This window comes from Ovis aries, chromosome 13 (genome assembly GCF_016772045.2).
Source record: "Ovis aries strain OAR_USU_Benz2616 breed Rambouillet chromosome 13, ARS-UI_Ramb_v3.0, whole genome shotgun sequence".
NCBI classification, from domain to species: Eukaryota; Metazoa; Chordata; class Mammalia; order Artiodactyla; family Bovidae; genus Ovis; species Ovis aries.
Window position 1 is genome coordinate 51,853,169 of NC_056066.1, and position 13,454 is coordinate 51,866,622.

At 46.1% G+C, this 13,454-nt stretch overlaps 1 protein-coding gene across 20 annotated transcripts in view; it reads right to left on the reverse strand.

Annotated features, from left to right (window-relative positions):
- Positions 1-2,702: 2,702 nt before the first annotated feature.
- PTPRA (protein tyrosine phosphatase receptor type A) overlaps positions 2,703-13,454 on the reverse strand; it is a 168,549-nt gene continuing 157,797 nt past the window's right edge. For all 20 annotated transcript variants that reach the window (XM_042229816.1, XM_060397643.1, XM_027976873.2 and 17 more), the window contains 6 exons: positions 13,118-13,194; positions 12,497-12,631; positions 5,542-5,667; positions 5,311-5,462; positions 3,680-3,815; positions 2,703-3,027 (listed from right to left, as the gene is read on the reverse strand). In XM_042229816.1, coding sequence (XP_042085750.1) covers positions 2,953-3,027; positions 3,680-3,815; positions 5,311-5,462; positions 5,542-5,667; positions 12,497-12,631; positions 13,118-13,194 — 701 coding nt within the window. In that variant the 3' untranslated portion in view covers positions 2,703-2,952. The remainder of the gene's footprint in view (positions 3,028-3,679; positions 3,816-5,310; positions 5,463-5,541; positions 5,668-12,496; positions 12,632-13,117; positions 13,195-13,454) is intronic.

Genomic DNA, 13,454 nt, shown 5'->3' on the forward strand with positions numbered 1-13,454 from the left:
AGAAAACCCAACACAGGAACTATTGGGGGAGCGTGAGTGTGTGTGTGCGTGTATTGGGGAGGTCTGTGTAGCTTTGGTGCCCAGCAGAAGTAGAGCTGGGATGGGGGTGGGGGCAGAGGATGCTGGAGGCTGCACAAAGAGCAGTGGGCTATGGTGACTGGGCAAACCCCTGAGTATGGGAAGCCTGAGTCTGCTGCCTCTGGGCTACCCTGTGGAGTCACAGCAGGAAGCAGGGTGTGTGGACTGGAAGCTCAGGATTGGAGAAAGACTCAGGGTCCACAATACAGACTGCAGGAATGCCTGACCTCTGAGGAAAGGGCTGTGGAGGAAGGCAGTCACTACATCAAGGCGGGAGCTAGTGCACAGGAGGACTGGATCCTTGGGGCTCAGCACTGAGGATGAAGGGGTTAAAAAGGAATGTGTGGGAGTGAACTGAGGGTGGGGGTAGAGGATGAAGGAAAACCCAACACAGAGACTATCTGATGAAGTGATGTTTCTGAGTGTGGCAGGTCCCAGAGGTTTGGGGAGTGCGCTGCACATGGTCACAGGTGACAGGCTGAGGGGTAGGCTCTGGGTGAAGTGGGCTCCCCTGCCCTTCCCACATAATTATGCCACGTGAGCCTCAATACACTTCCCTTTGAGCCTGTCCGGTTTATGTCTCTTGATGCCAGGTGAGCCCTGAGTAACAGGAAAAGAGAGGTGGATAAGGAGCGATGAGGGAGAGAAGGGGAACAAAGGGCTTGGATAACTCCCGCTTGAAGATGTCTGTTTAGCAACCTGGGGATATGTTCGCTGCATGACTTGCTGACCTCAAGGCTTGCCCTCTTCCAGGGGCTTGGACATGGTCACACAGAGGCACCAACAGGTAGTATGCAGAGAGACAGGGTTTCCTTTCCAAGCATAGCACCCCTCAACAGAAATTCTTGAGATTTTGTCTTTGCTTAATTTATCCCCACTTCTTATAAACCTATTGACTTTTGAGTTTATTGTCCCTTGCAGTTCCTTGCTTCCTATAGGAGGCCCAGAGTACATGTACCGACTTATACTACTTACCTCATGCAGGCTTTCAGAAGGTGATCTGTTGTGGTGCCCCTGCTTCCTGTAGACATCCTGAATATGTGGGGCATAACTTGGGTCCCATCGTTAGTGCATCTTTGTTTGCCTGGAATCTGAGGCCCTCTGATCAGCTGCTCTGCTGACCTTTCCTCTTCACTCATCTGAGCTTCCAGCATCTCTCAGGTCCAGTTTAAGTCCTACATACTGGAAGCATGGCACCACTGATCTCTGAGCATGCCTCCATGGGCCAGGCTGGAGTGCTACCTTTCACTTCTGACAGCCCCCAAGGTGTCCCTGGCTCCTCAAGAAATGCCCTGACGGCTGCAAGGCTTTGTCAGCCCTGCACTTACAGTCATGGCAACTGGTTTCTTCTCCTGTTCCTGTGAGGGGCGGACCATAAGAAGAGACCACAGACATGCCCTCCTAGCTCTGCCCTCAACTAAAGATCACATTTCCCAGCGCCCTTTGTAGCTCAGTGTGGGCTTATGACTAGGGTTTAGCCAATAGGGTATGAGTGAAAGTGAAAAGTGCAATTTTTATTTCATGTCCTTAAAATGAAATTGCTTACCCATGCTCTTTTTGCTTCTCCATGGGAAAAGACAGTGACCTCAACTATGAGGATGAGAACAACAGCCTAAGGGTCACTGGGACCATGAGATGAGGATACTCGGTCTCTAGACTGGGCAGACTGTTACATGAGAAATAAATGAAATGGATGTTCAACGTTTGCCTGGAATCTGAGGCCCTCTGATCAGCTGCTCTGCTGATCTTTCCTCCATTTTATGCATCCATTTTATTTAACACACTCTGACAGGTTATGCTCAGACTCAAACTGGGATCTAGACTTCCACCAACATGACCTCTGGATCTGAGGCACTTCCACGCAAGAGTTCTGGAAATGAGGACAAATATGAAAGGAAATGGAAGTTGTTTAACACAATAAATGAGGCTATGAACACCTACTCTGGACAAAGTGACATGATCCAGATAGTTCCGCAGCAGAGCACCAAGGACTAGAGAGGTCAAACTGACCCAAAGCCAAAAGCCAAGCCACCCCTCCCCCATGCCCCTGCACTTAGGGAAAGAGCAAGGACTCAGGCCATCTTCCCTAGGGAGCGAGGCTGGCTAGGACGACTGCACCAAAGATATGCTGGGAGTGAAAGAAGGCTGCTGGCAGCTACCTAAGAGGTAGAGGGACTGTGTATGTTGGAAAAAAGGCAGACTGCACCCTCTCTGCAGCCAGCTAAGACAGATGGGTAACAGTGGGCTAGGAGTGGCGCAGGACAACCCAGCCCTAGTGTGACTGCCCCGGCCCACACAAAGGGAGAGACATTCCTCAGGGAGTCAAAGCTTTTATTACCTGATAATCCCTAGTGTGGTGCCAGAGATACCACTCTGGTCCCTTTACTCCCCGTGGTGGCATGTGGGCAGTACGAGAAGGGGTCAAGGGTAGAGAGGGGAGAGATTATTTACAGAGCAGGAGGGGACAGTGGTCTGACTGGGGGCACTGGGACAACCAATTTCCTCAAGAGCTCTAATAACTTTGTGCTTTTTTTCTTAGTTAATGCCTAGCTACCTGGAATGAGTTTTGTGTTTCTTCTTTAGGAAAAGATGTATCGATATAAACCAAAGAACAACAAGCCAAATTTCCAGGCAGAGGATTTCATGATATCAATCCAAACATCACACTATTTAATTCCCCAATAAAACATTGGAAAAAGGACTATCAGTGCTAACACATTTACATATAAAATCTCCACCTAATAGGTAATAGAAGCCTATGTACCAATTTCTAAAACAGTTGTAAGATATATACACAATTTGGGGTATATTAACAAAACAGAATATTACAAAATATTAAAGGCAATTCTCCTGTCCACGGGGCCTCATTGCCTCTCACTTGAAGTTGGCATAATCTGAGAACGCGTCAATATATTCCTGCACCACCTTGTAGCAGAACTCATACTGTTCCTGCAGAGTGAAAGTTGGGGGAAAAGGCCAGGGTTACTGAAGAGAGCAATGTATCTGCAGCTCCTGACAAACCCATTCTTTAAAAAATGGAAAATTAAGAATAAATAAGTACTTTTACATTTCCACCTGGGCCCTGATCTGCCTGCCTGCAGAGTTCTGACAGCCTTTTTTTTCGGGCTGAGTGAAGCCACCTTCTCCAGAAAGCAGAGACTGGAGGTGCAGATGGCGGTCCCAGCCCTTCACAGGTCAGACACGAGTTCACATGTGTCCTCACACTCAGTGCTTACTGGTCATCTAGACTGTCAAGAGAACTGCTGAAAGGGAGCTGAGGAAAGGAGGTACTCCTGAGTCCTCCCCACCTCAGACCCGTGGAGAAGTGAAGAGCCCTGACGGGCACCCCTTCTAGTCTGCACTGAGGCCACCAGCATCTCTTACTGGTGTGGGGCTAGGTTATGCCCTCAATGCTCTCCTGCCTCCCAAAGCTTATTCTGCTTTTCTGAGGCACCTTGAGGAAGGATGAGTCTGTGGTTGGTTACACAGCCTTCTGTCTACCAGACAGGCCCCTCAGAACAGCCTCCCTCTGAGCTGGCTCTGGCAGAGAGGAGCTGTGGATGGTGTGTGGTGGCATGGATAAATAGGCAGGGCAGCATACCAGTGTCTGGACCATGTGTGGCCTCTGCAGTCGCAGGCTCTTGACGGTCTGGAAGACATCCAAAATCCCCTCTGCTTTCACCCGTTCCAGGACTGTGCTCAGGGCACAGAAGGTCCCTGTCCGTCCTGCCCCCGCGCTGTAACAAAGAGATACACTCATCACACCTGCATGGTGCAAGGTAGCCAGAGAATCTGGAGGGTGACCAAGGGAGAGAGGAGCATGGGACACTGAAAAGTGTGGGCAAGGAGTGTTTTTCGAGGTCAAGGAATCCTTTTGTCAATCCAATGGGCTAAAAGCCATGTTTTCATCTCCATTTCTCATGTTGCTAATAAGAATTAGCATCTTTTCATGTTTACTGTCAAATGGTGTCAGCTGATGTATTTTGCCACTTTTTCTTCTTATAAACATGTTTTTGAATGATTTATTTTTGTATGTGTAATAAATTAGCACAGTTCAAATTTCAAAAGGTTCAAAACATGAAGTCTCCTTCCTACGCCATTTCTTCATCCTTTCGGTTTCCTCCTGGGAAACAACCAATGTCATCAAGTCCTTGTGTGTCCTTCCAAAGATAATTTATGCATATACCACACATATTTTTTGCTCCCACTGCTTTCCTCACTAAGCAATAAATCTAGAGGATTATTCCTAGCCAGTACATAAACATTCTAATTAATTTTCTGAAGCTCTGTAGTATAAGATGTATCAGAGCTTATGGAACCAGTCCCTTATTAATATGTTCAGATTATTTACCATCTTAAAAAAATTTTTTTTTTTTTTGCAGTATGGCATGTGGGATCTTAGTTCCCTGACAAGGGACTGAACATGCGTCCCCTGCATTGAAGCATGGAGTCTTAACCACTGGACTAACAGGAAAGTCCCTACCATCTTTTACTATTATAAACAGTGCTTCAATTCTTGTAATTACAATTTCATTTTGGCCATCTGAAGAACATTTACTGGGTCATTTCTTGAAGTTCATTTGCTCATTATTCTATCTTCAGAGCAAATCTGCAGAAATTTTAAATATATACTTTCTTCCCCTTTAAGAGAGATTCTCTTCCCTCAATTATAAAAGCAATACAAACGCATGGTAAAATTTATTTCTAAAATGCAGTCTCAAACAATATGCCCCAAACAAAATCCACTCACTTCTCCACTAAAGATAGTTCTCATACTATCTTTCTTCTGTCAGTGACACCAGCAACTATACCCAGCCTAAGACACCCCTCTTTTTCACAATTATGTCTTATTCATTTTTCTTCAAACTGTTCTCAAAATAGTTGCCCTTTTCTCTTTTCCTGTGTTTCTTAAGGAGGTAGGCCTTCCCATGTTGCCCAGCTAGTCTTCCCTACTGTCGGTCTCCCCTTTGTTCGCCTTCCCCAGCACTATTCCCTGCCCAGTATCTTAACTTATGGACTGTTGTTCCCTAGCACTGGAAGTGTCGAGTTCAAACTCCACGATCCTTTCTTATCATCTGGGCCTGACCTAGTCATCAAACTTGATTGCCATGTCTCACCAACATCCCGCTCTTGCCTGGCTTTCATCAGAGTCTGATAGAGGCTCCCATCTCGCCCCTCTGCCTGCCTCTCGTGTCTTTCTCTCTCTTCCCCCTGAGGGCTGGGTGGGCGTACCTGCAGTGCACGGTGATGGGGTGGTTCCCTGACTGCTGCTGCTGCTTCTGCACGGCTGCAATGATGCTGATCATGCCCTTTCCATCACTGGGGATGCCCACTTCAGGCCAGCCATGGAAGTGGAACTGCCGGATCTGCCGGCTCTTGTTCTCCTTGGGAGGAAGGAGGATCAGAGAGGTAGGTGCAACCCTGCTTTCCCTATGGGAGGGGCCCACCCACCAGGCATCTTACCCTGGTGTTGGTAACCAGGAGGTCTCTGACAGTATAGCTCTCACATTCTTCCTCCTTCTTCAGCTCCACTGTGATGTCTCCATACGACACCAGTCCATCAGAGGGCCAGTACTGGGCACACTTTTCCTGGGGGACAAATGGGAGAGGTGAGAGGCTCAGAATACCACGTGTGGTAAAAGCAGGGCTGCTCTATGAGCAGACTGCTTCTCTCAATACAGTCCTTCTTACACCGACACACTTTTTCCCCAAGGTATCAAAAACTCAGAGGGTCATTCTATTACTTAACATCACTGTAATTAACTTCTGATCCTCAGCAGGACATCCATATTTAACAACTTAAGTCTACCAATCACTTAAGAGATAATCACATAACCTTTTACTGTTACTTATTTACAGTCTAATTTGCAACACTGACAGGATTTATGAAGACTTCTGACCATCAGCTCATAGCTGCATCTAACATTTAACGGCAGGGTGGAGGGAGAGGAGAAGTGAATGTCTTTGTTCCAATTTCTTCTCCCCCCCCACCCCCTTGGGGTGCTGCCACATTTGTAGTTGCTTATATATGTCAGATTGCTAACCCAGAAAAAAGCACCAGCTATGGTGCTTCAAAGCCCAGTCCACAGTGTGCTTTCATCCCGCTCCTCCTCAACTCTCTCATCTGCAGGGGCACCTTACAATCGCTAGCCCTTGCGTTTCCATTGTTAGCACAAGGTGGTTTACTGCGTTGTCTCTACTTGCACCTGGCTCAGTTCCTTCTACAGCACCTTGCACACTGCCTGCATCTAGCAGGTTCTCAGTAAGTATCAGGGCTTCCCAGGTGGCAATAGTGGTAAAGAACACGCCTGCAATGCAGGAGATACAATGAGACACAGGTTAGATCCCTGGGTTGGGAAGAGGCCCTGGAGGAGGGCTGGCAACCCACTCCAGTATTCTTGCATGAAGAATCCTATGGACAGAGGAGCCTAGAGGGCTACAGTCCATGAGTCGAAAAGAGTTGGACATGACTGAAGTAATAGTATGTAAGCAGTAAGTATCTGGTAAATGACTTTTAACGTCTATAGAACAAGCCAGGGTATAAACACGTAAACAAAATACAGTTATGCTGCCCTTTTTAAAGAGCATTTTAGGGGATATCCTAGATACTTCACTGTTGACGATTTAAAGATATTCAGCCATAAATGTACTCTGTGCTCTATGTTCACCAGGAAGGATTTGGGAAAATTAAATACAAAAATAAAAATCACCAATAGCTTCTCAGTCCAAATAAAATCAATATTAAAAGTCCAATTTAATGACCTTAAAAAACATTTATTTGGCTATGCTGGGTCTTAGTTGCGGCACAAGAGATCCTTATTTGCAGCATGTGGGATCCAGTTCCCTGACCAGGCCCCCTGCATTGGGAGCTCAGAGTCTTAGCCACTGCACCACCAGGGAAGTCCCTTAATGACTTGCTTTTCATGTGTGATCATTCATTACCACCTTTATAAATGACCCTTAGCTCATTTTAAAACACAGGATTATAAAAGTGGTGGATTAAGAAAATGCCATAGAGCAGTGCTTTTCAATACGTGACTAGGAGCCCTGGGGATACCCTGAGAGTCAGAGCTCTGGACCCTCTCTTCAACAGAACAGTTTTAGAAAAGTCAAACCTAATTTAAGTTTTTGAAAAACCAAAACCCCTAATTAAGGCTCACGTTAAATGAGACTATGCTGGTTTTCAAGGATTCACGGGCAGAATGAGTTTTGCTATCGCAGTTTCTTCCCAACACTACCTTTATACAGTTTATCAGTCACAACTAAAGACTGGGCTTTAAAACCATTAGAAACACTAAGATACAGAGGGCTTGACAGCAACAGACTACAGCAGCCAGAATCACACTATGACAAGAAGAAATTATTAAGGTTCCATACTTAACAGCCTTCAGATATTTTAGATCTTCTTAGTTTAGGCAAAGAGGCATAACAGAGAAGAAAAGGGGCAACCTAGAAGGAGGACTCCCAGGGATGTACCACTATACAATCAACAGTCTCCTCTTCAGGGAGTTCCTTGGTAGTCCAGCGGATAGAATTCCATGCTCCCACTGCAGGGGGCACAGGTTTGATCCCTGGTTGGGGAACTAAGATTCCGCTAGCCTTGTGGCATGGCAGAAAAAAAAAGAGTCCCCTCTTCAAACTATGGACAAGGAGTTGGTCAACAGTGACAGCATGTAGCCAGAGCAGGCTGACTAATGGGGACAATCTGCCATGATTATCTGTGGCAGGCCCGGAAAATCAGAGTGGTGCTGTTGTAGAGTGCATGTCAAGGTGACACAGCTACTTCAGGGAAGCAGGTACACTGTGCTGAGAAAAAACAAGCACGCTTCCGGGGACAGGATTTTAGGGATGATACAAGGGGCTTCCCTGGTGGCTCAGAGGTTAAAGCGTCTGCCTCCAATGTGGGAGACCATTGACCCAGGTTCAGTCCCTGGGTCGGGAAGATCCCTTGGAGAAGGAAATGGCAATCCACTCCAGTATTCTTGCCTGGAGAATCCCATGGACAGAGAAGCCTAGTAGGTTACAGTCCATGGGGTCGCAAAGAGTCGGACACGACTGAGCGACTTCATCTTCATGAGATGAAGAGAAGGCACATAAGGTGATTTTAGATGTTGGACCAATGGCAGGAAATTATCCTAACTCAGCCAGGTGAAGGCTTACTGAATTTAGCCTCTGTGTGGGCTCCACAACAGAAACCAAAGAATCAGGTGGGGCTTAAATGGCACTTGACTCCCATGGTGCCGCTCAAGGGTGTGGGGAGAGATATGACAAAAAGAGCTGTAAGAGAATCCACAGCAGGGGCCAGGAGTGCCAGTAACCCGCTGTTTCCCAAGGTTAAAATGCCTTGGTGTCCTGCTGAGAATGGAGACCTGAGAGCCAAGTTGGGGAATGCAAGGCTGTGACAAATATGGGACCCTGCTCTCAAGGAGTGGAGGCTAAGACTCATCTCAGAACCCAAGGTCCACTCTGCTGTGAGGGCCAATGGGGATGAGGGAAAATGGAAACTAGGAGACTGAAAAGAAGCAATGAAAACAGAGAGGAAGAAGGACCCAATTCAAGTCTTGGATGGGGTACCTCAGGGAAAGTTTCTAAATTTTGTATGCATGGGTAGATCTTCCCTCAAGATAAGGAAGCTCAAAGAGGATTTTTAAACAAGAAATGGTATATTTAGATTTATGTTTTCAAAAAGATGCTGGCCTCCATGTGGAAAAGTGACTAAAAGGGGATGGGAATGGGAGTAGGCAGACTGGCTGCCAGGCTACTTGAGTGATGCAGGAGAGAGATGATTGTCTATACTGGGGTGACAGGAGTTACACTGAAGAGAAGTAAATACAATACACAGCCTATGTCAAGACTCAGTGACAGACTGGTTGTGAAGAATAAGAAAAGGAGAGGAATAAAGGTAACTCCTAGACTTCTGATATGAGCATCTGGGTGAAAGGTGGTACAGTGTACTGAGATGGTTAAGGACGGAATGAACCAGTGTGAAGGAAAGGAGGAAACCAAATTTTATTTGGGGCATGTGAAGTTTGAGATTCTTAACAGACACCCATGAGAAGATATCACATGGCTATGTGGTCAACAACTGGGAATGGTGGTGGTTTAATCACTAAGTCATGTCTGACTCCTGCAACCCCATGGACTATAGCCTGCCAGGCTGCTCTGTCCATAGGATTTTTCTAGGCAAGAGTACTAGAGTGGCTTGCCATTTCCTTCTCCAGGGGATCTTTCCAATCAAGGGATCGAATCCAGACAACTGGGAAGGTGGGGGATAACTGGGCTAGAGATATAGATGTGAGAGTTGTTCCTGGCATATAGATAGTATTTAAAGCCACAGAACTGGATGAGATCCCCAAGGAATAGTGTGTCAAAAGGGAACAAAAGTGGGTTAAGGCTTCAGTGTTGGACATTCCAATAATCAGAGGTCATTCAGAGGAGGAGGAAGTCACAAAAGAATAACAAAGGAGCTGCCAGGCCAGTGAGTATAGGAGTGACATCACAGAAGTCAAGGGAAAAAAAGTGTTCTGAGGAGGAAGGAGTGTGTGTTGGCGTACAAGGGAACTGCTACAAAGGAACCAGAAAGATAAGAAAAGAGAAGTAACTTTTGGATTGTCAAGATGGCAGTCACTGGTGACCTTGACTGAAGTAGTTCCCAGAGGACTCAAGCCTAGAAGGATGAGGAAGCTGAGAAGCTGAAAGACAAAGGTAGATGGATCACCCACATACAAACATTTGTCTCCAAGAATAGAGACAGGATTAGGAACCAAAAAAGGGGCAGCAAGCCAGGTGTTGGAGTCATCACTGGATGAGAGATCAGAAATGAGGAATAGGTGTTCAAGTCTAGTAGATGAATGCTTGGAAATTGGGGTTTAATCTAAAATTTACATTGTCAGGTTATGGACTCTAGGTATTGGAATCCCCAAAGAAGTGGAAACAGAGAAGCTCTTAAGTCTCTTCTGCTGTCTTTGTTTACCTTCCTTCCACTATATAGCACTAAGTCTCTTGCTATGGTCTAGGGCTGACAACAGTGATGGGGATACAGAGCTTTGTGGGCTGGGCTCTGATGCGATCATGTTTTATTGTCTCTCTGGAGAAGTAGAATGTGTCCTTGGGTTGAGGTGACCCCATGCAGAAACTGCTAGGACTGTTCTGCTCATTCTGATCATGGTCCAAGCTGTAGCTGATGAGGGAACTCAGGCCTTACCAAACATCTTGGTGGACCATTATAGTTAAAATGGTGGAGAAAAATAAAACAGGGAGAAGAGAATTTTTGGTTTTAATTCCTTTGGAATTTTAATATATACAGAATTTACATTTTTGGATCAGATGTTTTCTCTGGGAATTTAAACTGGGGGTGGGGAGTGGTCTTAAAGGACACATTCTTCACTGTCTCATTTAGGCTTATTGTGTTAATATCTCTTGAGAGCTACACCTGACAAGACGAATGGGAGGTGGAACATAAAGTAAAATTTTCTCTTAGAGGCCAATGAGGCTGGTAAAGAATATTACTATAACCGGTACTGATCCATTTCAGAAGCTTCTGTTTCACTGGTCCTAAGACACAGCGTAAGCACAGTGCTAGTAGGCAGAGGGCAATGGGCCGCACCACCTGAGACCAGTGTGTGCATGTCCCCTCTCTCCCCACCTCTACCCATAAGAAATGTTTCCCGCCTCTCTGCCCTGTACTCTTACTAGGTCTGCTTCAAGGATGGAAAAGCCTGAAAAATCTGACTAGACAGAGTCTGAGGTATTCACTGGGCCACTTTTTATTACGGGGCAGTGGACAGAGAATGTGCTTGTCACTCCAGCGTTTTCTGCCTACTCTTTGGATCTGACTGCCACAGATCCAGGGGGCAGAAGTGTGCATGGAACCGCATGTAGGTCCCTATTTGCATGTTCCATCACAGCTTATTAGAGAGGGCCAGGATACTGCACCTCATTCCTGACAATAAAGGAGCTCACCCCGCAACTGGCCTTTGTTATGCAGGTGTACACTTCCCCCAAATTTCTCACCTCATCAGTATTGTTATTAATGACTGAGGAAGATCGAAGATCTATCATGTATGTCTGTTGATTAGGTACATGATACAAATCCAGGAAGAGAAATCATTCAAATTCAAATGATTAAATTGGAAGAAAATCTTGACAAATCAGAACATCAGGTGAGCAGATACAAAGCCTGGATCAAGGTTAAAATAAACAAACTGTCCAAGTACAGAATGGGAATGATGTGGTTTGGAACAATTAACATAAAAAATGTGTTTAAATCCCCGCTCCCCAGGCCCAGTTCAGTCCAGCAGCATCCCTGCGGCAGCTTCCTCTCTGCTTTTGGCTTGCTCATTTCTAATGTGTCCTTCTAACTGCAGTCAGAGGGATTCTAGAAAACTTACAAATCTGAGACTGTCAAGGGTTCTCAAACTGCTTTTACAAAATTCAAACTCTTCACTTCGGCTTAGAAGGACCTTCTCCCCAGGGCCCTTGCTGGCCTCTTCTGCTTGTTCTCTCGATTCTGCCCACTGCTAAGGCATCACGAAGCAACCATTTACTGCACTGTCATTCACAGCAGAGAGTGTGTGAACATAATAAACACTATATGAACAAAGACTGGGCCACTCTGTAATACTGGGACAGGTGGGGTGGGAAGTGGACAGAGAAAGAGTGACCCCGAGATTGAACGTACTCAGCAGAGGCTTCAAGGTTCTGACTCAGGAATGGTGTTTGAGGTTTCCTATACTGAATGTGAGCTGGCCTAGGGGCCTCTAAGTTCCCTTCATACTGTGAGTTCACTGACAATTCTAATTTTTAATTGACTCAGGGCTTTAAAAAAAAAGATTTCCTTGTTACTGACTGAACTTGTAAGTTTGTTGTTTCTGGAAAAAGAAAAAAAGCATATGGTATATAAACAGGTCAGCAAATGTGCTATGGAACTAGCTATTGGATATATATGAAGAAACCATAATATTAATTTATTCTACATCATCCAATTAAAAAATAAGTTTCTTGTTTTTATTTCTCAAATTCTGTTGTTTTCTTTTGGGCAGTCAGCAAAGAGGTGACCCATCTTCCCATCAGTCTTCTGGTTAATTTCTCTGGCTTGGAAGGCTCCTTAAGGGACTTCACACAAGCTCCGATGGAGCTGCAGTCTGACTCTATATTCCTTGTCTTGCTAGCTCTGCTCTGCCCATGGAGGTGGGGTGCAGTGGGTATAAAGCTAGGCTTGAGGAGACTGTATTTAGAAGAGAAGTGAGAGGTTTGGGAATCAAATGGAGGCTCAGACCAGTCCTGAGAGAAGCTGACTGTTCAGATACCAAGAGGCTGGGCAATGGCTATTTTATTAAATCGAAGAAAAAAACCTCTTAGCCGCCCCCACCCGCTGCCTTGTCGCTTATCTCCATAGCCCAGGACCTTTTGAACTCACCTGGCCTCTCTCCTCCAGTTCTGTTAGCATCACAATAGAGCAAGATTTCCACTCCCAAATCATTCGCCAGAAGTCCTCAATTGTGTGGCACAGAGGGCCCTGGCTGGCGATATAGGAGTCTTTCTGCCGGTACCCCTACGAAGGCCAGGTCAATGTGAGATAAGATGTGAGTAAGATGGTTTGATCAAGGAGGGGCTAGTAGAGATGACAGCCCACTGGGCTGGGGAGGGGGCTGCCTAGAGGCAAACAAATCCCAGGCAGAGCTCCTCTTTGGCCAAGGACCAAGTTTTGGATGGCACACTGGTTTCCTTGTATGAGGGTGAGGGAAGTGGGGCTGAGGCTAGGATGAACACGAATGGGAAGGCCCAGAGGTTAGTGTTTTCAGCCTTTGGTCTATGCTGTGAGCTTTTCCTTCCAGCTCTTACATTGGTGTTTACCCTCTGTTACCCCACCTTCTACTCTTGGGGGGTCTGACAGACCTAGTGCACAGAAAGGGTATCAGTTCTGCATTTGATGACTGACTCAAAGACCAAACTTTCAAGCAGTGGGAGGGCAGCACTGCAAGGCCCAGCTCAATCTCCATGAAGTGTTGGGAGCTCAGGGGACACTGCCACAACTTACATCAATGAAGGATGCATTCACGTAGTCTGTGTTCTCTTCACCCCTCTTAACTGGAATGATCACTCTGTTGAATTCATCTGCAAGAAGGACAGCAGCTTGTGGCTCCCCAGCATCATCTGTCCTCTCCTCCCTCTCTTTTCATCTATCCCCGCCTCTTCTCAGGCTCTGGGCAGATGTAATTCCAGCTGGGTAACAACATGCCTATTCCTAGCCCATGAGGCAGAAAACTCTGGCCTTCCTGCTCTTTGCAAAAGCCACTGAAGAACTGGGAGCAATAAGAGACAATGCCATAATTCTTGTCTCCAAGCTGATCATTACTAGTACAGAAGAAGGCTGA